Raw genomic sequence first — 24,843 nt, forward strand, 5'->3', positions numbered from 1 at the left:
AACAAACCTGCACAATTTGAAATTATAAAACTCATTTTGAATCAATATTCAAGCATGAGCTTACTAGGTGGCTTTTGACTAGTTATTCTGTCTCTACCTAAATCTAATTCTTTCTCCCAGGCTTTTTCTGAAAAAAAGTGGCTGAAATCCCCTAAGTGAACAGCCATGAACTCCCATGGGAAAGATAAGAAATACATGCAATCAGTAAATAATCAAAAGCCGCAGAATATACAAGGAATGCTGCCTTTTATGATCCATTTAATAATGCATATATAGAACATATGAGAAGCAATTATGTTGAGATTTCCTCACACATCAATGCTGTCCCTTTTGAAAACTACTGTAGAAAATCTCAGGTAGGGAGCCAGTTTGGACTAGTGGTTAAGGCACCAGGCTAGCAATCAGGAGACTGTGAGTTTTAGTCCCGCCTTAGGCATGAAAGCCGGCTGGGTGACTTTGGGCCTGTCACTCTCAGCCCAACTCACCTCACCTCAGGGTTGTTGTTGTAGGGAAAATAGGAGGAGGAAGAAGTATTAGGTATGTTCGCTGCCTTGAGTTATTTATGAAAATAACAAAGGCGGGTAAAAAAAAATCTAAAAAAAAGTAATTAAAGATTGAGGTTGTTTTGCATTTTGCTATCACCAAGGGTTTCTTGTGATGTTCTCTATGGACTTGCATAAGTATTTTTAAGTACTACAAAACCTAAAATTCAGAAAACATGCTAAACATGAATGCACTTTTAAAAATGCAAAATAATTCAGGTGTTTTATTGATAAAATTATTACACCTGCTTCCTAAGATCTAATCATCAATAGCATAACTCCAGTTAAAAATGTTTGGTATTCAGAATAACAGACAATTCTTATAAAATATATCTATTCTAATTAAACCTGCTCCCATTGATATGACATATATTCAAAGATAGTAAATTCTCCTTACCTTTTGATATAGAATACAATGCTTCAACTTTCAAAATACACACATACAAGGCATGTTATATAAAAAAAAAATGTATCACACACAGTACCAATGAAATTGTTAAAAGGTTTGTTAAAAAATTGTTATAGCAATAATACCAACAGAAAACAGAAGCCATCTCCACCAGTATTTGTCAAACACCAAAAACTGAAGATTTTACCGACTTAAATATTTTTAATTTTCTGAAGATAAGTACTTTAATAATTGTAAGTTTACTGAACCATTAAAAGGCTATTTGAATAAGCAGTCCTAAATTTAAAGACCTTTTGTCACGCCTACAAAAAAACAGAAAATAAAATACTGACTCATAAATCACCAAATATTTTATGACAACATTCAATTCTATTGAATTTTTAAAAGTTGCATTTTTGATAGTGAATACCTTGATATGTTTTTTTAAAGTGAGTTAAACAGGATTATTATTACATCTATATATGTAATCTCACATGCCATGCAATTTGAAACAATAACTCCTCCAATGTTATTCCATTAACATAAAACAGGGCAAAAAACATTTTTGGCCAAAGGGTGGTGATCTGGAAGCCATAAACATAAAAACAACATCTTCTGTCTCCTTTGCCAAGTGACACATTTTAGTATACAAGGAAATCTTAAAACATTTCCTCCCTGAGATCTTCATTATTCTTTCACCTCAACCAGCAGGTTATATGTATATGTAAGCATTTTATGCAATTTATCTACCATCTCAATTCTCAAGGACACTATGGGGGATACATGATTTAAATGATGTCGATACTACTACTCTCATTTCAGCTGCATTCCTGACAACTCACACAGCTGTTGGGAAACTTAACAGCTGCTCAATTAAGGTAAAGACAGTGCAGGGATATGGCCCATTTGTAAGATTGTATTTTAAGGTACATTTTTAAAAATATATTAATGCTTTCTGAATAAGTATTAGAAATGTCAAGCTACTTAGTTATTGTGTTCCTAATGTCCATGAATTCTTCCTGTGCTCAAGATAAAAAAAGTCTATAAGGAATGTAAAACCTAAAAAGATAAACCCCTTGCTTTATGTAAATCACATTCTTTTATCTCATGCTCTATCAATTTTACTTAATGCATGGCAATTTTAAAATCTCTACAATCAAGCAAAACTCCTAAAAGTACAAGCAATGCCTAGGAGATACTAGAGAATATAGTCTAGACGATGAAATGCTTTTCGCATTTTTAGTCATACTAAGCCATTTCTCCACAGACTAAAAAGTCCCTCTGAACAAATGTGTTTTCAAAACCAAATGTTACAGACACCTCATTAAATATGAAGAAAATTAACTAATACCACATTTAAGAAAATTACCATTAATCCAATTAAACACAAATTGATTTCACTTTTTAAAAAAATAAATCCAACTCCCCTCGTTCTTCAAAACCATAAATGCACATCTAGGTATGGGTTATAATAAATACAAATATATTAAATCTTGGAGAGGTCTTTTTTTCCTATATCCTTTCTTTAAATATTTACATTATACACATTCAGTTAAAAAAACTGGTAATTCAGATGCTGGCCTGTTAATTTCACTGACATACAAAATACGACACAATCTCCTGAACAATATCCAACAATAAAATACCAATAAAAACTTTGCACTTAATACCTGGAACTGACCTTGCTTCTTTAAACAGAAGACAGAAATAGATGATAACCTGAGTTTTGTATTCAGTACCAAGATAATGTAAATTTCAATGTAAAAATGTAAAAATCAAGCAGAAAACAATATCCTAATCAAGGAACTATCGAGGAGAAAACCACACCCCCACTAACACTGGCAGGGCAAGCTACTGTATATAAACAGGGAGCAAACCCTACACTCACTGATGACGTTACCTAGTTAGGTAATGAAATCTCTGAAAGCAAACAACAAAGCTCAGAGAGAACCAAGGACTCCATAATGTAAATTTATTTCCATTGCTACAATGATCACACTTGATCAAAGCCACTATTTACTTTGTACTAGCTACTGAATATAATATTGTAAATATCCTTTGATATAAACATGCACCAAATCTAACTAGAAATACAGTTGATATTCTGAAACAATTCTGCTATGTATTTATGGTGCAAGTAGATAAGTTAAAAGCAGATAAAATTATAGATTTATATTCATAAATTCAAAAGGTAAAATAATGACAAGAGATAAACAATGAGGCGGTAGCTGATATTAGAAAACTGCCATTTTATTCCCCTAAACAGGGGCTGGCTGAATCAAGCTGGAGCAAGTCTAAGACCGCTTCTGATGGCAGTTGCATTGAAGCAGAACCTAGTGACTTTCTTAGAAGTTACTATGGAAATATCTGCTAGTCCGAATTGTACAATCTTGGACTCTCCCAGTAAAGAGTGGGTGCAATAATGTAAATCACCAGTCCTGATTCAGTTGTCAGCGCAACAATGGATAGGTTACTGTTTGATGGCTGCATCTGAGCATATGGAGTTGTGGATCTATATATGGAATGTTACTAAGCTGTTCCTATACAGGTAGTTTTTGTTGTGTCCATAATTGGGACCAGCAACATGGTCAAGTGGTTGCTAAGTGAAACCACAACCATGCTTATGATCTTACTTCAGCTTTCTTTTGCTTTACAGATCTGTGAAGGTTGTAAATGCGAGGACTGGCCATAAAGTTACTTTTGTAACTTTAAAGTTACAAAACTGTAAAGTCACCGTCATAACTGTAAACAATTGCTAAACGAGGCAGCCACTAAACAGGAACTGCCTATACCAGATTCAAGATGTAAAAACTTTTCTGTTTGAGGGATAAAGTATTTTAAAAAGGAAGTTCAGAACAATTAAAAGAATGTGATAGTTTCCTCAAATATAATTTGGAGCTTCAGATCCATCAGCTTATAAATCAAGCTCAAGAAAGTGTCGTTTAGCCTTAAAAATAGCTATCTCTAGACACACTGGTAGCACTTGAATTTAGAGGCCACAGAAGGAACAATCATTACCTTCATGAGTTAAAAAAAAGTTTTTTAACCATGAGAAATTAAATGTATCCATAAGAACAAGTTGGGCCAGTGAATTACTTCCATAGTAGAGTTTCAACCATTATTCATTTTCTTACCTGGGCAGCTATTGAAGGAGATCCTAATTCAAGTCTCAGTAGAGTGTTGGGGATAGAGAAATGAAGGGACATAGAGAATGATTCTCTAAATTTAGACTACAGTGCTTCTAAAGGCTTTGGATTTTGATTAAAAGAGAATTACATATAATAAAACAGAGGTATAACCACGTTGTTTCTGAACAGTTTAACTGTCATGGCAGCAAAGTGTTACCTTTATGACTTACATATCTAATTATCTTATTTGTGGCCCTCTATGCACAACATACTTTGCAGATCTGCTGATTCCATCAAAAAGACAAATGGAAGGTGATACCTAAATATTTAAAGCACTTAGTTTGCACCATCTAAATGCCATTAATGTTGGCAATGAAAATGTCTTTTTGTAAACAGGACTACCTTCATTTGGGCATACTTAATTGTAAATTTTCTTGGTAGCAGAAGCTACCTAGAGCTTGCACACTTTTCCAGAGACCTACTTGAGACAAGGAAAGAATAACAGCAGTAGCAGCAGATAACCAAATGGTGATCGGTGTATATGTTACTGTTGGGGATTGAAACTTGCTACTTACTATATTTTACTACTAAATATACATTTTATTATTTATATATATACACACTATAAAACCTATACTATGCAATTAAAATAAAGATTGAATAGTACTTTCCTGAATACTTTCCAAGAATACTTTCCTGTTTTATACACTTTGTGATGATGATAAGGTCAGTGAAGGCACTATATGCATCACATTTTACTTGTGTACAAATATTTTCCTCAAGTAGCATGATCACTTGGAGTAAACAGCAATCAAATGAGGTCTCTGGCAGTTTCCCACACAGCCTCTCAGGATTGTATCACATGTTATCTTCAAATCAATGAAGACAGCATATGAGATCCATGCAGCTGAATGAATTTTTTTTTGGCAAGATGGTAGAAAATGATACGTTGGTTAAAGGTTAGATGGACAGATATAAAGCTAGCTTGATACACTGCTAAGATCTTCTCTTGAAGCATCCAATCAAGAAGTTTGTTATAAGCATACAGAATATAGTTTGTTAACTATACTTAATAGGTTTAGTGGACAGTAGTTGGATGGGTTATACTTACTGGCTTTTTAAAAGAAAGTAATAGTTATGGAATGACTCGTCTTTTGGCAGTTGCACTGACAGATCTGTGAGTATAAATAAGGATGCTAACATGACAGTTTGGGAGGCATTTGATCATCCCCAGCATTTTTTGAGTGGTAAGGCTAGAGATTTCAGAGGTGGTTATTGTAGACTGTTCAGGCAATGAGTTAAATAAGATTGATCTTGAACCTAGTTCACTGGCCTTTATATTAAACAGGACATGATAGTGATTTACATCACTACTTCTAGTGAGATCACTTTTTTGGTATCACAACTATGCTTGGGAAAAGAATTAGTGATCAAGCACCAGAAAGTAATGGAATATTTTTCCTGAGCAGCACATACATATGACCACAATAGGGACTGGAAAATTCATCGTTAAGCAGTGCAGTTGTTAAGCGAATCATGTGACCGCACCTGATTTTACATTTTTTGCAGCAGTCATTAAGATAATCACCGCAGCTGTTAAGTGAATCATCATGGTCATTAAATGAATCACATGGTTCCCCATTAATTTTGCTTATCAGAAGCCAGCTGGGAAGGTTGCAAATGGTGATCAGGTGACCCCGGGATGCTGCAACCATTGTAAATACATGCTGGTTGCCAAGTGCCCGAATTTTGATCATGTGACCATGGGGACACTGCGACAGTCATTAAATGCAAGGACTGGTTGTAAGTCACTTTTTTCAGCACCGTCGTAACTTTGGTTGCTAAATGAATGGTTATAAGTAGAGAATTATCTGTCCCAGTTTGATCCCATTCTGCTTTTTGATTTTCTAGTTTAGTCCTTTTTATGAGACTTGCCACTTTCTTAATAGTAAGAGAAAAAAACTAGTCCAATGGGCTGATGAATTTGACTTAACAACTTTAAATGGTTCACTGCCAAATTATTTTCTTGGAGAATTTACTTTCTGAGATCTCTTGGATGCCACCACAATCAACTGTGTTCTAAATTCAAACATGCTTTTTGCTAAACTTATGCTTTTAAGGCTGCTTCATACCCTAACAGTGACAATTTCTCTAAACCACAGTTCAGTAAGGAACAAGTACAAGCCAAGCTCAATTAGTCAAAGCTACTAAGGCTGCAAGAAGCAGAAATGGGCCCTTTTATATCATATAGTTTATATCATTCTGTTATGCTGACAAACTTGCATTTATGTCTCGAAACAGCAACACCATGAATGTATGCAAAGTATTTTTAAAACTTACTTTCTTGTCTTCTTTCACTTTCTGAGTTTTCTTCTTCATCTTTTTATCATCCAGCTCTTGATCAGATGTAATTGCAGGGTTATCAATGCCACCTTTCCATGTTTCCACAGGGGATAAAAGTGGGTCTTCTTCACTGCCACGATGTCTTCCTTTTCTTTTTGTTTTAGACATTGTAAAAGCTTCATCATCACTTGCATCTGAATGTGCTCTTCTATAATAAGATTTGGCTTTGCTGAACAATGTTTTAGATTTATATTTATATTTTGAAGGTCGCCTTTCTCCATGGGTCTTTGAAATTCTGTCAGGAAATCCATTTTCTTCATCTCCTTGGGCATTATTTATAATAGAAGAATTTCGAAATTTAATCATACGATTCTGACTATCATCTGGAATTACGTAGATATCATCAGCAATACCTCTGTGCTTAAAAATAGTGTCTATAGGTTCTGCATAATTATCAGATTGATCAAGATCATCAGATGGTGCCAGAATCATTCTAGTTTGCTTTCTGGGATATTGTTTACCAATACCTGCCTCAATGGTTTTTAATAGATTTGGATCCAGTTTTTTCACATTTGCCTTGGGTACAATTGGTTTTGGCTTTATGGGAGGAGGCACTTTGTGGTTGCGTTCATGATCATGACAATTAGGTGTGCTATGAATGGGATATTCGTTACCTTCCACATCCAAACGGTATTTTGAGCGATCAGGTGTTGGGAGCAACTGTACATCATCTCCAATTGGACTATAAGGAGGTGGGGCTTCAGTATCATCTTCTGAATCTGGATAATAGTTATAAGCAAGAGAACTTGCTCTAGGAGAATGCAAGAAAACATCTTCACTTGTATGTGTTGTCTCCCGTGTACTATCAGAAATATAAGAATTTTCAATCATGTTTTTCTTCTCTAAGACTTCACTAAAGAACAAGGTGAAAACCTCAGTCTGACGGTGATACTGAGATAATGAATATAGAGCTGTAAATTTAGCAGTAATCTCAGTCGCTATATGTTCACCTTCAGTCATCAGTTCTTTGATAGCCTCATTCTCAAAGAAGTCTGCCTGACTGTCAGTAACAGCTACTAATTGGACAGGAATAGTATCTTGTACTTCTGAAAGAAATGCTCGAAGCATTCCCATAGATGCTTTCCGTTTAGCAGAATAAACTAGTATATAGCCATGAACAAGTTCATCTTTTCTTACACCAATTGAAGAATGATATGATAATATTGTAATTTGTATTCGCCTCCGTTTTTCACCTATAATTTTATCCAGCATTAGGGAATTATTCTGACCAGCCTGAGCAGCACTACAGGAATGAGAATCAAGGAATGGAGAAAGAATAAGATCTACACTGAATGGATCTCCACACATAGCACACATAACAATTCTTAAGTCAGCTTCTGAAAGGTCTTTAATTGTAGGAATAGGACTTACAACATCAAAATTGTGCTTAACTGCATCCAGGACACTCCTCAATGCTTGCTTTATCTGAGCCTCATTAAATTTACGTGGATAAGTACCAGCGGGCACATCTATAAAAGGACACTGCAACTTGTTTGCTAACTGCTGTCCCTGGTGTCTCAAAATTGGTAAATTTTTGCTAATACTCTCTCGCTGATTAGCCAATATTAAAGTAAATGGAAGGTTGGCCATATACTTGTCTCTTCTTATCTGAGATGCTTCAGTCCTGATTTTTCCAATGGATTCACCAATAAAATTAAGTGATTCAATTGAATTAAACACACAGAAATATCCGTGTGGTTTGAAGGCTGAAGTCCATAACTGGCTTAGAAGATAAGGGGATTTAGCATCAACTGGTCTGAGATCAAGTTCATATATTTTTCCATCTAAGGCATATTCATCATCAGTAGACTGTGTCCGAATCTCATTTGCCAATTCTTGTGCAAGACCATCTTTACCCAAAATGAAAACATTAATTTTATCGATGTTGGCACTATCATGATAGAAATTTAAACGACCATGGTCCAATTGCAAGAGGCTTCTAGCAAGTAACTGTTCCACTTTAATGTCCATACAGCTTTGGCCACTGAGACACGTTTCTTTAGTGGGATGATACACAAAACCTATATGTTTAAGCAGAAGTGACTCCCTATCAGGTGCAAGTTTCTGTAAAGCTTTGTATCTAGGCTCTTCACTAAGAACTGCATGAATTTCACTCATTTTGTCAGAACTAGGTGTTGCATTCAAATCCAGGTCATAGAAGAGTTCTGAATGTTCAAAAAGCATTTCCTGAAATTCCTCTTTGGCTTTTTCGACTATTTCCCGTTGATGTCTACTATATACTTCTTTACTGTCAGCTTCTGTAATATATTTAAAAGCTTCATCTTCCATTACGAAACACATAACTTCCTCCCAGGGTTGCCCAGGAGAAATAAATTGAATTTTTTCAAGTGTTTTTTTGAACTTTTCCTTCATTTCAACTCTCCTTTTTTCTGATATTAAATGCTGCACATGATTTTGATATACCTTTTCAGCTTCAAGTGTGCTCAAAAGGTCAAATGGAATTCTCCTGTCATTCACTTTATCTATGTGGTCAGTTTCATACCAGGGCGTTTTTTCCAGGACCACAAAGAATAAGTGGAAATCTTGTGTTTTTTCCATTAATTTCAAAGCTTCAGGCCAACTCAAATGTTCAATCTCTTCAAGGTTTGACAGAAGTGTGTTAAAAGCTCTTGGTAATGTATTAATATATTCATCTCTTCTTTTTCTTATATGCTCTTGCTTAAGCTGTTCAATGTGTTTTGAAAATGTATTTTGGGCCTTGTTTGTTCCCTCTAAATTAATGTAATCCTCATAATCTGGATGATTTTTCAGTTTGTTACTAACAGTTTTCCATGTGGCATGATAGTCTCTCACAGTCTGCACAAGTTTCTCAAACTTATCTGTTGATGTCACAACAACTTGCCTTTGTGTTTTATAGGCATCTAAATAAGGGATTATTTTAGGCTTGCCACGGGTTTTATCCATCATTTGTACCAGTGCAGTGAAACATGTCTCCACATTGACATTGAATCTCGCAGATGTTTCTACTACAAGAAGGTTCTTCTTATTTGAAGCAAATGCCTGAACCTCTCGTAAATAATGTTCCACACATTCATCACATTTAGTTGCTGCTATTATTATAGGTTTTTTAGATTTTGAAAGCTGAATATAGAGGTTATTTACAAATTTAAGTTGGTCATCAAACTTCCTATTACATCCTTGACTTACATCAATACATAATAAAAATCCATCAATACTTAGCTTCCCTTCAGGCATTTGCTTTTGCTCAAAGTCTTGTTCTAATCCAAGCTGATCTGTGCAAATATACATAAGTTTTTCTGCTGACTGCAATTTGGTTGCAGCTGCACGCTTTATATAAGGTTGTAAGTTCGTACTACGATGAGGCAGAAATGTCTGATCATCAATGAACTCAGTCTGTTCAATAACATGAATTTTGCAATCTACTCCATCCTCTCCACACTGTATTACATCACCCCAATATAAAAAGTGATCATTATTAACAACACGACCACCAAAGTCAATTGTGCTAAGCACAGAGGTATGTTCAGGGTAATATTCATCTGCTTTTGAACGCACAAATCTATTGCACAAACATGACTTTCCAACTCCACAGTTTCCTTTGTCTTTTTCGGTCCCAGAAAGTCCAACCACACTAACAGCATAGGCTGGGGGACGAGGCTCTTTGTTCTTTGCCATCATAGTGTTCTTCTCATCCTTCTGTATTCACCAACACAATTGGGTGCAATGTTCATTCTTAAAAATGACTCCACGTACTAAAATTTTATCTCCAAGGTTCAAAATTATTTTCAGTTCTTGAATCCTCATGCTTGCAATAAACTTGGGTGCTCCAGATCAATTGATCCATGATTCTGAAAGAAAAAGGAAAGGCAGTATATCAATTACAGTTACCCAAAGTTTAATTTTAAATACTGAAATAAATTCCAACAGACATACCCAATACTTTTAAACAAATAACAGTTACAGTACTTTAAGTATTCTTCAAAATTATCTGCCAGAATGCATACAGAATAATTTTCTATTATTGGCTGAACTGTAAGGTTTGTATAGCTCTTTAAGCAAACAATTAAAATGCTCTAATTTCATTTTAATACCAAATTAATACCTAATATGGATTAAGAGATCTAATTTTAAGCACCATTACTTCAGTGGTTCCTTTCAATTGTTACCCATTATCCAATGAGGGCAATCCCAACAAATAAATAACGATATGTATTGTCGAAGGCTTTCACGGCCGGAATACGATGTATTCAAAACTTCCAGAACACGGCCACACAGCCCGGAAGACCCACACCTGCCATCAAATAACGATATATTGGACCATTGTTCTGGACTGAATTCTAAGCAAGCCTAATATTGTTGTTTTAAAAAGAATAATCAATAGTCAACAGTGTACATATGAATTTTTTGCACTGACTGCATGAATTAAACATGATCATATAACTATATATTTAACACAGTTAATGAAATATTTGGATTAGAGTATTAATTACAGCAATTTCAACCGATCAACATAATCACATTTAGCATTAGAAACTAAACTATGTCTCAATAAAAATGTTTTAGTATTGTTGACTTCTGTCTTCCTTCAAAAGAGAAAATGAGATTTCAAAAGATCACAGTATTGAGCAACTAGGTAAAAACAAATTTAAGTCTATTTTTTCATATATAGGTCATAATTCACAAGCTCAGTTCATAACAGACTTCCTATTATCAGCAATCAAAAATTTTGTTTCCATTTCTATAGTAGTTATGGAACTGCTTTTCTGAATTTTAATTACTATATTAAAAGATCATCGAGTTGGTCTGTTTTAGAAGATATTAGCAAGAACAAGCTTGTTAATGAAATTATCCAAATAAATTACATGTACTAAAGTCACTGTGGAATCTTTCTAGCTTCTGCCAAATATTTTCAGTGAATAGCTGTAATTTTAGAAATGCTTTGTATCTTTCCTGCTCTCCTTTTCCAAAAGAAAGAATTAAAGTCTCATGCTAATATTCCATGTTAAAGATTTATAGACTATATATATTCATTGAAAATAAACAGAAAATCTGCATTACATTTCAAATCTATGAATAATATTTTAAGTAGTTTACTGGCAAGTGCAAATCTTGTTTAATTGGTTAATGAATTCTTGAAAATGGGAAAAAATAGCAGAATTCAGAATTCGTTTTATCCGAGCAGCAAAAAAAGAGCTGTGTTTTTCTGCTCATGGAAGATGTGTTTGGAACTAATCTATGGAGTTTCAAACTTTTCAAGCTTGTATATGTGTTACTGTCTATGGGACACAAAGCAGATTTTCAATACTGAAAACTAAAATGATGGTTTTAAATTTGTCACTTATCTACCTTGGTATATATACTATAAACAAGGACTTAGAGCAGGTTTTTAGCTGATTAGAAGCATATTTTTCAATTCCCATCAAAATCATCCTAATTTTAAACTTCTTGGCTGTGTTTCTACAAACCTATAGGCATAAACTGAATATGTACTGCAAAATTTCTTTAGTGTGTACACTAACTTCCACTGTCATAAACACAGAATAGCCTTCAGTTCAGAAATCTTATTTCTTTAGAGGCTATACAGGCAATTACATGAAAAAATTAACAAAAGAAAAAGTTTATTAAGTACTTTTACATGCTTAGTGCTTATTTACATAACTATGTAATTTATTTCCAGTATAATTTTATTTATATCTATTAAAATATATTGAATCAAATTTACTAATCAATAGTTCACAATCAATGTTCCCCTTTCTTTTACAATGCATTTTAAATAAATAGATATATGCTTGTGGCATAAAGTAGTAAAAGTTTGTGGACCCTTTAGGACTATCCATAATCCTGCAAGACTATGACCTCCAATGTGATCACAACTGCATTTAATCTTATTAACAGATAAAGAGATTCTGGTTAAACCACCTCTAAAGCTGCATACCATATTCTGTCTTTATCAAGGACATTGAGCCAGCTTATTTTTTACTCTAGTTTGTTATGGTAACTTCATATTATATTTTTAGCTTACTGGTTTTGTAACTACATTTTTATCATGTTAGCTTTTTATATTTCAGCATTAACTATGAAGGCTTACATTGTAGAAGTGTGTGCTTTTAAATTATGCACAAATAACTAAGTACTTCAGTGTGTGTTGGTAGGTAGGGAAATAGTTCTTTTTCATTTTTAAATGAATTACTAGAGAACAATTATTGTTTAGTTTCAATTTGAAATATCTTTTTTCCTAGGAAAATACTGTTGATGAGTTGTGTTCATAGTTCAGAGACTAATTGCCATATTTGTAGTCAGGAAAGATAGATAAAGCTTCCTGTATGACAGATGGCTTAGTGACCATGGAGGGGTGTTTGTCTTCCTACGCCGCATGGAGTGTTTTTATTAAAATGTATTCCTTAGTCTTTAGCAAGGTACAGCTTGCCCATTTGCTCTCAGACTGTGAGCAGATTAGTCAATAGAATTCAGAATGTTTGGCAACAGCCTTGCTTTGGAACAACTGCAATATGAATTTAGCTTTAGGAACTTCCAATCTTTGTGGCTAGTGGGCATATTTAGAATTTTTGGTTATCTCAAAATAACACTCATTTGAATACAAATGCATATAACAGAAAAACAAACTAATGAAAATTAAGGGGAAGTCATTTATTCAATTATTTGAGTCCAAATCAAAGATAGAATCTCAGCGGTCAAACACAAAGTCCTTCTCTAAACCCAGAATTCTGATTTAGTAATATATTTTACCTGTACCTCTCACATCCCAGCATCTATAGACCCACATTCATAGTATACAAAATCCATTCAGGTCAGCTGTTTCTGTTTCAGGAACATATAGTCTAATCTCGCTCATTCTTTCTCTAATACCATACCTATACACACATACACTTTTAAAATATATACATGCACATTTTCTTCCTCTTTTTGACTGCCTCATAGTTCACAACCACATCATTCTGCCAGTCTTCTCAGTTCCTCCTCCTTTGTCACCCCTAGCAATGGGGGTCATGCCAAGCCATCCATGGTGACGAAGGGCTCAGTCTCTTCCTTCCTTTTGAATTGGGGCAGGAGAATGTGATGGCAACCACAAATACTTCAGAGCAAAGCATGGGTTTTCAACTGCTTATCATGTCATTTTACTTTTAAAGAAGTTTCCTTAAGGTATTATGTGAAATAAAGTTGGCAGACAACTGGAAGCCAGTGTTTCATACTAAATCACATCCACCCAAAGTAATATTTAAAATTAAAATAAATCAGATATTAATAAGACCTTTCACAATACCTGTGAGATGTTTCAAATATTATTTTTTTTAAAACAAAGAGGAATCTTAATGATTTATAATGAAAATCTATACAAGCATTCCTTAAGAATGGTCATACATATTTTGCTTTCCTGCTAAGTTTTTACATGACTGAATCAGATTATAAGGGGAAAACATACTTGAGCATTTAAAAAAAGGGAGAAAATCATCAAGGTAGCATGTTACAGGCAAAATTAAGACATCACCTGCCCCTCCAAGCAGCCCATTTTTATCACCACAAGCCATAAAGGGAACATAAAATACAAGGCCTGATTTTTCCATGTCCTATTCCCTCCAACCCCATTCACTTTTTTTTCTTTTTAAGTCTAAGCCTAAAGTCTTATTTTGATTTTGTTATTTTATAAACCATTATTTCAAGCAGAAGAGTGGAATATGAAGAGAATTGTATTTTCTTAAATTAATACAGTATTTAAAATGGGAGGGTCATCTGACATTTGCAATAATGGAGGAAGTTGGCATTATTCTTCTGCATAATATTCCTCTTTTTAGAGGAAGGGTCATCTTAAATTTGAGGCTACCTTTAAAGAAACAAAAATAAATAATGGCTTAATGTGGAATTATGTTCAGATTTTGTTACAATTACATTCTATTTCCCTTGCATTTTTTTCATTTCAGAAAATTGAACACCCATATTTTGAGATAATCCCAAATAAAAACTTTCTCAATCATGGGGAATGCTACTGTCAAATAACTACGGCCATCTCCCTGTTCAGAGATTCTTATTCTGCTGCAAGGTAAAATAATGGATTTTTAAAGCCTATTTCTAATCTCTTCCAGGGACAAATCTACTGATTTTTATTTCTATTGATCTGTATAGGATTTCAAGGAAATTATCTTCATTGACTACATTTAAAAAAAGAAAAATGGGATGTCAGTCTCATTACTTGATTTCTGCATATACATTAACCACCAAGTCTATACTGAAATATTAGATGTGCATTTGGCTGCTTTATTCATACAAGCTCAATTTGACCTAAGGGGAGAATTATAAAAATCCTTAATTTTTTCATCTGAATTTGTAAGTAATCCTCCCCTTCTCTATCACAAAGGAAATCAAAACAGAAGCATGTTTAACTCTGCCCCAGTCTTCTTCCCAAGTCAACAAGTCACAAAGTTCTATCACTTTTCTTTTTTGCTGTTCTTTTCCTGTTTACATATTTAGGAAAAAGGTTTCTAAAAATCTGCTCATCTTTCTTTCAATCACTGTAATATCAACTTACTCTATTTTCCCTTCAGAAAGCTGAAAGTGCCTAAATTTATTTCTCTTATGCCTTATAAGTCAATTTTCAGAGTCCTCACCACCCCACTTTTATATTCAACACTGCCACAATCCAAGTCACTGTTCAGAAACCTGCTTTTTATTTTCCTACAAATATCAGAAGCTGCTTTTTAAAACTGTAAGAACTTTATGAAGTTTGCAGTGTGGTATATGGGATTTGCTTTTGAAGCTGTAGAATGCTTAAGAGCAGAAGCTCCAATAAGTCTATGCAACGTTTTCTAAGTTTTTCTTTAGTTTTTTTTTAAATATACTAATCTGTTATCCTGTTCACATATCTGATTCTATCCCCTTGTGCTTTTTAAATCCCAGTTCATCAAACTACAAGTAATCCTCACTTACCAACTGCCTCACTTAGTGACTGTTCAAAGTTATGCAACCAGTCCTCGCATTTATGACTGTTGAAGCATCCCACAGTCACATGATCACTATTTGCATGTTTCACAACTGGCTTGTGACAAGCAGAGTTAATGGAAACGGAAGTAAAATCATCATGGTCACATGATGTTTTGCTTAATGACCATGTGACTTGCTTAACGATCAAATGAGAAGTAATGTAAGTCCATCACAGTCATGTGATTTTCTGCTTCATGACCATGGCACTTAGTAACAGAGTTGTTGGTCCCAACTATGGTTGCTAAGTGAGGACTACCTGTACTCTTCTTCGACTTTCAATATTCTTCTCAAGAACTGAATCATTTTAATCCAACATTTCTTTCTCCCCTTTTTCATCTAGTTAAAACCTCTTAAAGTTAATGGTTTGAAGTGGTGTAGAAGTAACATGCATAAATAATACTGACTTGCAATAAAAATATGGATCTATTTAGTATTGAGAACAATTTTATACTGAGGGAATGAGATGCTAAACCATTGGTGGTGGTTGTTTATGCCTTCAGGTCAGTCTTGACACCTGGTGACTACATGGACAAGCCCATGCATTTTTCTTGACAACATTTTTCAGAAGTGATTTGCCATTGCTTTCTTCCTAGGAATGAAAGAGAGTGACTGGCCCAAAATTGCCCAGCTGGCTTTGTGTCTAAGGCAGGACAGTCCCCTGGTTTCTAGTCAAGTGCCTTTAACCACTACACCAAACCAGCTCTTTACTGTTTGTTTAGCCATGATTTATTGAATAAGCCACAACTATGTGGTACAACATGCTAAACACAATCAAACCAATCACATTATAGCTTAGTGCAATGTATAAACTCAATCTTTATTTATTGGGAGCATTTATATGGCCACCCAACTCAGACAGCGTGATTCTGGATGGTGTACAAAAATCATTAAAAAAATGCAAAAGAAAATAGCACATACCATTAAAAGCCAACTTAGACAGCCAGTTTGATCAAGTGACTAAGGCACTAGACTAGAAACCAGGAGACTCTGAGTTCTAGTCCTGCCTTAGGCATGAAAACCAGCTGGGTGACTTTGGGCCAGTCACTCTCTCTCAGTACAATTCACCTCACAGGGTTGTTGTTGTGGGGAAAATAGGAAGAGGAAGGAGTATTGGGTATGTTCGCTGCCATGAGTTATTTATAAAAATAATAAAAGCAAGATAAAAAAATCTTTAAAAAAAAACCTTAGACAATAAAATGATGATCAGAACTAAAATATACCATACATTTGAGCGACCACCTCTCCCCAGTCACATCTACCCATCCTATCAGGTCCAGTAGAAAGGACATATTGCAGGTCTCATCCACTAAAAAATGTCATCTGAAGGGACCCATGAGAACCTTTTCTGCTGCAGCACCCAACCTCTGGAACATCAATCCCCCTGAGGTCAGACTAGCCCCAACCTTACTAATCTTCTGGAAGGGCCTGAAGACATAGCTTTGCCATCTGGCCTGGGGATCTGGTAGTGGTGGTGTGGAACATGCAAAATGGCTGTACTGTTAGTGAGACTGATTGCACTCTTCTGCAGATTTTTTTTATGGTTTTAATAGTTTTTATTATTTTAATGGTCTTTTGATGTTATGATTTGTTATTTTTGTATTGTTTTTTGTTTTTAACTCTGTAAGCTGCCCAGGGTCACATATGTGAGAGGGTGGCTATATAAATCAATCAATCAATCAAACTCATCCAATTGGAAACTCTGCTAGTTCTGACCCAAAGGCTCAGGGAAAGAGCCAAGAATTAACTGCCCTTCTAAAGGCCTGCTCCTTTCTAAAAGTATGTTCTAAAGCAGCCAATCTGATAACTAAACTAAAAACATATCTTTGACTCTCATGCTTCTTCCCAGTATGGGCGTAGCAATTTCTAAAGCAATTTCTCCAGCCACAGCCCTACCTCTTTTTTATTATCTCTTTATAACCATGATTAGCTGCTAGTCAACCCCAGTTTTAAACTTATTTCAAAATGTAGCCATCAAATACAGTTATTTCTTAAGAAAGCACAACAATGAGGCCTAGTCTAGAGAAAAAAAATTACTCATGATAAAGCACAACTTGATATTCTGATTTATTCTAATTAACTTAAAACAGAATTACCAGTTCTTCAAATCCACATAAAACAGGGATCTATAGTTACAGCAGTTTTGATGTTTGCAGGAGAGAGGAGAAGAAGCACATGAATCCCAATTTCTTTTGGCTCATTTACAATAATTTAGTCTATGTTTTAGATGCTTAGCCAAATTAGATCAGACTCTTTCTAAGCATTTTGCCCTTTGTGGTTTTATCAAAGATTTACAACAACATGCCTTTCACCCTGCAGATCATTTAACATTAAATGCACAGGCAAAAATGGGCTCAGATAGAGTCTGCAATATGCTTCTTTCTTTCTCCCATCATTTTGTTTTAGTAGATTCCTGGTTTGTTATCAGCAAACTTTAGTTTGCTAAGCAAACCAGAACTATCCAGAGTAGAGAGGGAGTGCTCTAATTAGTAGTTCACACGGTCACAATCCTGCTCATGTACATCAATGTGAAATCCTGCCTTGAAAGTATGTGCAAACCATGCCAATGAGACTGGGGGCATTTTTGCAAAAAAAAAAAAAAACTAATTATATCCTAAGATGGCGGGGGGGGGGGAGTCTAACATCCAGCAACAATGTAGAAGTTCCTTTGATCAATATGCAGTGCTAACTTTATCCAACAAATAAGTGGAAGTCTGCTATGGCCACAGAGTTAGGATGAAAGGCTAGTAAATAACAGCATATGCAGCCCAGTTTCTCATAAAATGTAATCCCACATTGGTCTACTTTGGAAAAGTAAAAATTTCCACCACCTTCTTGGCAAATTATAGCACAGCATGTATCTAATTTCAAGCCCATTTAAAAAGACTATGAGACATGATCTTGCCTCTTCTCCCCCCAATTCAAAAAAAATCTCCCCCCCACAAATTGATCAGTCATCCTTATAGCAAAACTCCAGCCTTTATTTTTCTCAATCCAGATTAGAAGGAGCAAATAAAAGGAAATGCAAAAGTCCTATCTTCTTCACAGGCTTTCTTGTATGGAAAGTGGGAGCAAGAAAGCAAGAAATCAGATTCATGCATTATATTGATAGGTGAATGATTATCAATGTATTTTTATTGACTGGATTCACATAAAAAACTAAGTCATAAACCAGAGTTTCCAAAGTCCATTTAATTCATATTGCACTAAATTGTAATATAATTTGTTACCTTTAACATCATACTGCATAAGCCCAACTTCAGAGAAAATTTTTCCAATTGGAAAGACAGAATGATGGTGATATAGAGAAAAAGGAGATGTTAAGCAAATAAGCTCTGATATTATCTGCTAAAATAAGTCTGTATTAGAACAAAAAATTACTTCAGATTTTTCTAGCAGTCAGGCATAGCTGCTACAGTATCTCCCTCTCTTAGCATTCTAGCTCACTAACATCAAAGACTTTATGACCCCTCACCTTTGGGGGAAATGGGTTTGTTGAATACTGAACATATCTATTAGAGTAAGAAAAGATTAGTGCAAGACTCATACACATAAATCAACATTTCACACAGCAAATAAGTACCTGGAATAGTTAAGAAAAAGAATATGTAGGAATTTGTTCCAAAAACATCAACAGGCACAGAAATAGCCATGAAGGCTGGCAAAAAGAAGCAATCAATACAACTAATAGTAAAGTTTAGTCAGAAAGTAGAAGAACACAGTAGGTAGAAAGAGTAAATATCCAGTTGAGTTCTACAGTTGGACATTTCAGTTGAAAGGAATACAGTATGGGGCATAACTATATATTACATTAATCACATATTTAAACAAGAGTATGTTTATTACTGCCACTCAACAGCAGATGTGACTTCCTAATCTAGTACTACATGCTTAATCAAAATCAGGAACAAGCATCACATTCTTGTCACATTGTGTAGGAAAAATAGGCACCAGGTTTATGTTAATTACTTCTATAACTTATCCATACAGCCTTTTAGATGCCAAAATGCACAATGCTGAGAAGGTGAAACAATGTTACACATCTATTAAATTTTCAAATATTCAGAAATTTCAACTTACCCTTACAGAAAAAAATGCAAGGAGACTGTTGCCAAAAAGATCTTGGAAAGTACTGCAATGTCACACATTTCAGTGATGTTCAAAATGCTACTCACTGAAAGATCTAAAAATCAAGGAGATGAGACATTTTTAAAAGCATGAAGGCAAAATAATAATACAGAGCAAGATATAGTTTTTCTTAGAATTTTCATTTAAGTCTACTTAACCCTTTATAGTATTTTAAAATGCTACATATTACCCACTCCTATTAGTAGCTCTATGCAGTTTAGAAACTGAGTTTCAATTTTATTTTTAAAGCATTTAAAAACTGCTGAAAGAGCTTTATTCTTTTATAAGATTTGTCACAAATGAACAAAAGAACACAATATTTCAGTTATTTCTAGACTGATATTATATGAATCTGTACTAGAAAAGACAATTGTAAACTATTTTCGTAGACTCAAGATGATATTCATCCTCAGACCTTAAAACAGATATGGACAGCCAGATTCAGTTGGACTACAATTTGCAACAATATTTATTATGGGCCATGATGATACAGATTAGAATTTATTCATTCTTCATGAACATGTATTACAATAACTCATTGCCCACATTTTTTCTTTATTCCCATGTAAAACAATACACAAAAGGTCATATAGTGAAATGTTAATTTACCAGACCTCAACGCAATTGTCTTTGCTTGGAATGGACTAAGTTTCCAAATTGATTAGCATCAATTGCTTAATCACGTGATGACACAAACTGTCAAGGCTAATACATTTTTCATTACAATAGAAAACTGTCAATAGTGGACCCTAATCCCGCAAAATATTGTGACACAGAGCTATCCAACAAAGCTAAATGGTGAGTCTATTTTAAATAAAATGGTTCTTCACAAAGATAAGTGCTAGCCTGAAGAATTAACTACCATATCACCATCAAACTGGATGATTAAAAAAAAAATTTTTTTTTGTTAAAGCTACCAGTGGTTACCAGTCAATGTGATTTCTAGCGTGTCTCCATAAATACAAACAGTCTATTTTTCCTGTCACTCTGGGCTAGAAAATATAAAGAGAAAGACACTATTACCCTTGTTACACACATACTTCCCAGTGACATCTGGATAATCACTGTGGGAACAAAATTCCAGACTAGACAGATCTGTACAAAATTCAGTTGATTGTTAGTGAAGAAGTTTGAGATTTTAATGCTGATACCAATTAACAATAATTTGTTTTGGATCAAATGTGGCTTCTGAATACTTTTATTCTATATAGAATGTATCATAATATCTAATCTTAAAATTACCAAGGCATATGGGAGAAGGACAAAATCATAACTGCCCAGAAGAGGGTGCAACAGGCATACAAACAAAAACTAATGAAAAATCCTTCTAACCAGAGATACAGCTTGGAAGGTACAGTTGGATCCCCAAAAAATTACCTTCACACTCTGAATCTGACCTTTAAGGGAGATAATCATCTCATCAAAAAAGGAAAAGAAAAAGAAAAAGTAAAATTCCACACACTCTCCATTCTATAGATGTGCTGGATTAGAATATCAATCACTTAGATTAGACTGAAAAGAATGGTTAAACTCACTAACATTTAAGCATGCATTATGCTAAAATTGCTCAGCTAAGTATACGCTCAAAAGCTAAGCCTAACTAGTATTGCAATCTGGGAGGGAGACCACCAGGAAATACCAGGTTTGTAAACTAGACTAATATTGGGGAGGAAAAAAAACACCCAGGAAGAAGGCAATGAAAAACCAATTTTGTCAAGAAAACTACATGGATGCTTTTGTGAAGATACCAGGAGTTGAGCTTGACTCAAAGACTTTATGCTAAAATGAAAGAACAGGAAATAAACTGTGAAACATCATTCTCCTAGGATGTTACATTACTGTTTTTTCTTGCATTTAGATTGTGATTGATGAATTTTTACATTACAAACAATGTACACATAAGCACTCAGTCACACCCCAATTCATTCTGCACCAAGTAAATGCCTTCTTAGAGTATTCCCCCATGAACTGAGTTATCTTATGGGGTATTACTGAAACCCTTTGAGATATTCCGCAAAAATTTAATCAAATTAATAGGAGACAATTATTCAGATAATAAGCAGCTCTCCTTATTTTAGATATATTGGAAAGTGATGCAGGTTACAAGCCTTCTTTGAAAAAGATAAAAAATTATTTTAATTAACAATGAAATAATTCAAATTGATGATTATTTATGGGGTAATGCAATAGCAACATTATTTTCATAGGAACTAAGGAGATGGCATCCAAATATAACTGCCCAGTTTAAAGAGTTATTTACACAAATTTCTAGAGTACTTTAATTCCTAAGTCTCCCCACTCCTAGTTCAGCACTTTAACCACTAAGACAGATGCCACTTTCAGTTGCAACTAAGGATATACATATACTAATCTATCATAAACTAATTATCCAATATGATATAGTAGTTCAAACATTGGGGAGGTACTGGGGAACCCTTGGTTCAAATCTATCCTCAGCCACAGAAGCTCACACTTTGGGCCAATCACTATCTCAACCCAACCTGCCTCACCAGGTTGTTGTAGGAAAATAGGAGGAAGAAGCACTAGATACATTGCCTTGAGCTCCTGAACAAAACTGACTATAAATCTAACAAATAAATAAAATTTCAAAATCTCTTATCAGAAAGATCTCAAGAAAAGAAAAGAAAAGAAAAGAAAAGAAAAGAAAAGAAAAGAAAAGAAAAGAAAAGAAAAAGAAAGCAGATGAAGGCCATCTCATAATCAGCTAGACTGTTCCTGGCCCCCACAGTGCCATTTCTACCATCCACTGTGTCAAAGGATCCTTGAAGACAGAAGGTTCCAGTTGTTGTTGCTTTTATATTTATAATTTATTCAGATTTTTTTCACTGCTATTTAAGCTAGTTGTAAGGTGCCTTGATAGGATTTGTATTCCAAAATAATAATTGAAATAAACAAACCCTCAATAAGTGATAAATTCAAGTGTCAGATCAATCCTGTGGCAACAGAAACCAATGGAAAGAAAGACTCAGTTGGATTTTTCTTCAGCCCCCATTACTTATTCTATTTTTCTTATTTGGTCTCTTTGGTTTTAACCCTATGTGCGCCACACAGAGTGACAATTGTGAAATGGGTTGTTATATAAAATGATATAATAATAAACTTCACATTACTAATACATTCAATCCATTATTAATTGCTTATCAAGAAAACAGCACGCAACTAAGACTTCCTAACTAATTAACAATGTCACTGTAGCAAAAAGATACATGTAATGGAAAAGGTAAACTGCAAGTTTTTTCCTTCTTTCATAATATTAGAGCCTGGGGCACTCACTGAAGTTAGGATCAATGCAAGGAAGTGTTTTTTCATATAATACATAATTAAATAATGGCCAAAGGAGTAGACAAATTCATATATGATGGCATATACTGCCTGCTAGCTTTAAGGGCTATATACTATCTCCTACATTACAGGCAAAATGCTTTCTAGCTGATGGGATGGGATGGGATGGGATGGGATGGGAACGGACCTTCATATCATGCCTGTAAGCTTCATCTATCACCTATGTCATACAGAAAGCTGGAATACCAAGGTCTTTCACGTGATGCGACAGGATTCTTCTCATGTACAATGAAACCTTGATTTAAGAGATTTCCATTTAGCAGTCCAAATGCAAAAGAACAAATTTCTATCCAGACATTTCCCTGAAATAATAGAAAAGTGCACTGCATCTGAAGTAGTCTGGATGAAGCAGATAAATGTATGTTAACAGATATTCAGCTATAATGGATATGCCCTCCCACCAACTGGTCCACTAGGTTGCATGGTACTTCATTCTGAATCTAAATTGCTGGTCATGATTACTTTTGTATTGATTTCAACAACACTAAAATATAATATCCATGAATCCAAACATAAATGTTTTAACAAACAGTATTTAATTGCATCTCCTTAATATGAGCTGGAAGATTGTCCAGATCTCTGAATAAACATTGAAGGAGTAATTTGAGGAAATTCATTCTAATGCCTTATGTACTTCCAACAGCTGTAGATATAACTGTATTAAACTTCTACAGAATTTCATAAGCACTTATATGTCCAAAATAATAGGTGTTCCTGATAATAAGATAAGAGCATCTTAACTGTTGCCAAATCACCAATTTTAACCACCACTGGCTAGTTTGGCAACTGTCTAGCCTTTCCCTAAATGCCTATCACTAAGTGAGACATCTTGTTTCCTTTTTCAAATATTCGTGTTTCTGCTATTTCAATTTCTGCAAGACGTGAAAAACCAATCTCCCTACTTTTGTCTTTCAGTTAATGCCAGGTTTTAGAAAGAAAGTCAAAAGCTTGAGTTGTACTTGCTGCTTGCAACCTTCCTCCAAAGCTAACATGAATGGCCACATCTTACATCACTGAAGAAAGTTGGAAAGAGCCAGAGGAACTTGCTTTTAGCTTTAGAGATGAGCCCAAAGCATTGCAAGACAAGCTGAACCTGACTCTCCCTTGAATTCTGACAAAGACTACCATTTGTCAGGCTTGTATGATTTTCATGTAGCTTAATAATTTACAAGTTTGATTAATCAATTTCTATACTTCACAGTATTTGTAAACCTGATTTCCTGAAAATTTCATTTCTAAACAGATGTACCATTTATAGTTGGCAAATATTTTGCCACTTAAAAAAAAGCTTATTTTATAAAATTATTCCATGTGTTGTTATGAATTACATTAGAATTATTTCAAATGACATAACATTTCCAGAATGTTTATGATAGCTACCAGTTATCCCTAAAAACTGCCCAGATATATTTGTTAGATTAAAAAAGTTTTAAAATGTATCATAAATTCATAGACTGCACTTAAGGATTCTTAGCATTTGTTATACAATATTCATTCAGCATCAACATCAAAAACCTTCAAACAAGACAAAAATTCCCTGTAGTGTCAACTGATTTACTGCAAATTATACAAAATGTAAAGTTATTTCTTTTTACTATTTCTAAAAGTTGGATTCCAAATTGGGAAGCTACAGAGGCATCTTTACCAATTATAAGCATTTACTCCCCCCACCAACAAATGCTAGCTACTTTACAATTGTAAAATTACTTTTTACAGTAATTTTACAACACATGTCTATTCAGTTTCTACCAATTTTGAACTAAATATTCGCAACATGATTATAAAGTTCTATTTCACTAGCTTATTGTAACTCTATAAATAAATATTTACTATAGAATAAACCATAGTGTATGATGAAGTGCAGCAACCTCACAATTGCATCAGAGCAATACTGTAAGAGATTAGCAAACATGACAGA

At 34.4% G+C, this 24,843-nt stretch overlaps 1 protein-coding gene across 2 annotated transcripts in view; it reads right to left on the reverse strand.

Moving 5' to 3' along the window:
- ARHGAP5 (Rho GTPase activating protein 5) overlaps positions 1 to 24,843 on the reverse strand; it is a 39,988-nt gene that overhangs the window by 12,427 nt on the left and 2,718 nt on the right. For both annotated transcript variants that reach the window (XM_007437427.3, XM_007437428.4), the window contains exons 2-3: positions 19,515 to 19,617; positions 6,399 to 10,291 (exon numbers count right to left, since the gene is read on the reverse strand). In XM_007437427.3, coding sequence (XP_007437489.1) covers positions 6,399 to 10,121 — 3,723 coding nt within the window. In that variant the 5' untranslated portion in view covers positions 10,122 to 10,291; positions 19,515 to 19,617. The remainder of the gene's footprint in view (positions 1 to 6,398; positions 10,292 to 19,514; positions 19,618 to 24,843) is intronic.

Source organism: Python bivittatus, unplaced genomic scaffold, assembly GCF_059951505.1.
Source record: "Python bivittatus isolate LINGU-HERP-01145 unplaced genomic scaffold, Pbiv_v1 ctg000480_np1212, whole genome shotgun sequence".
NCBI lineage: Eukaryota > Metazoa > Chordata > Lepidosauria > Squamata > Pythonidae > Python > Python bivittatus.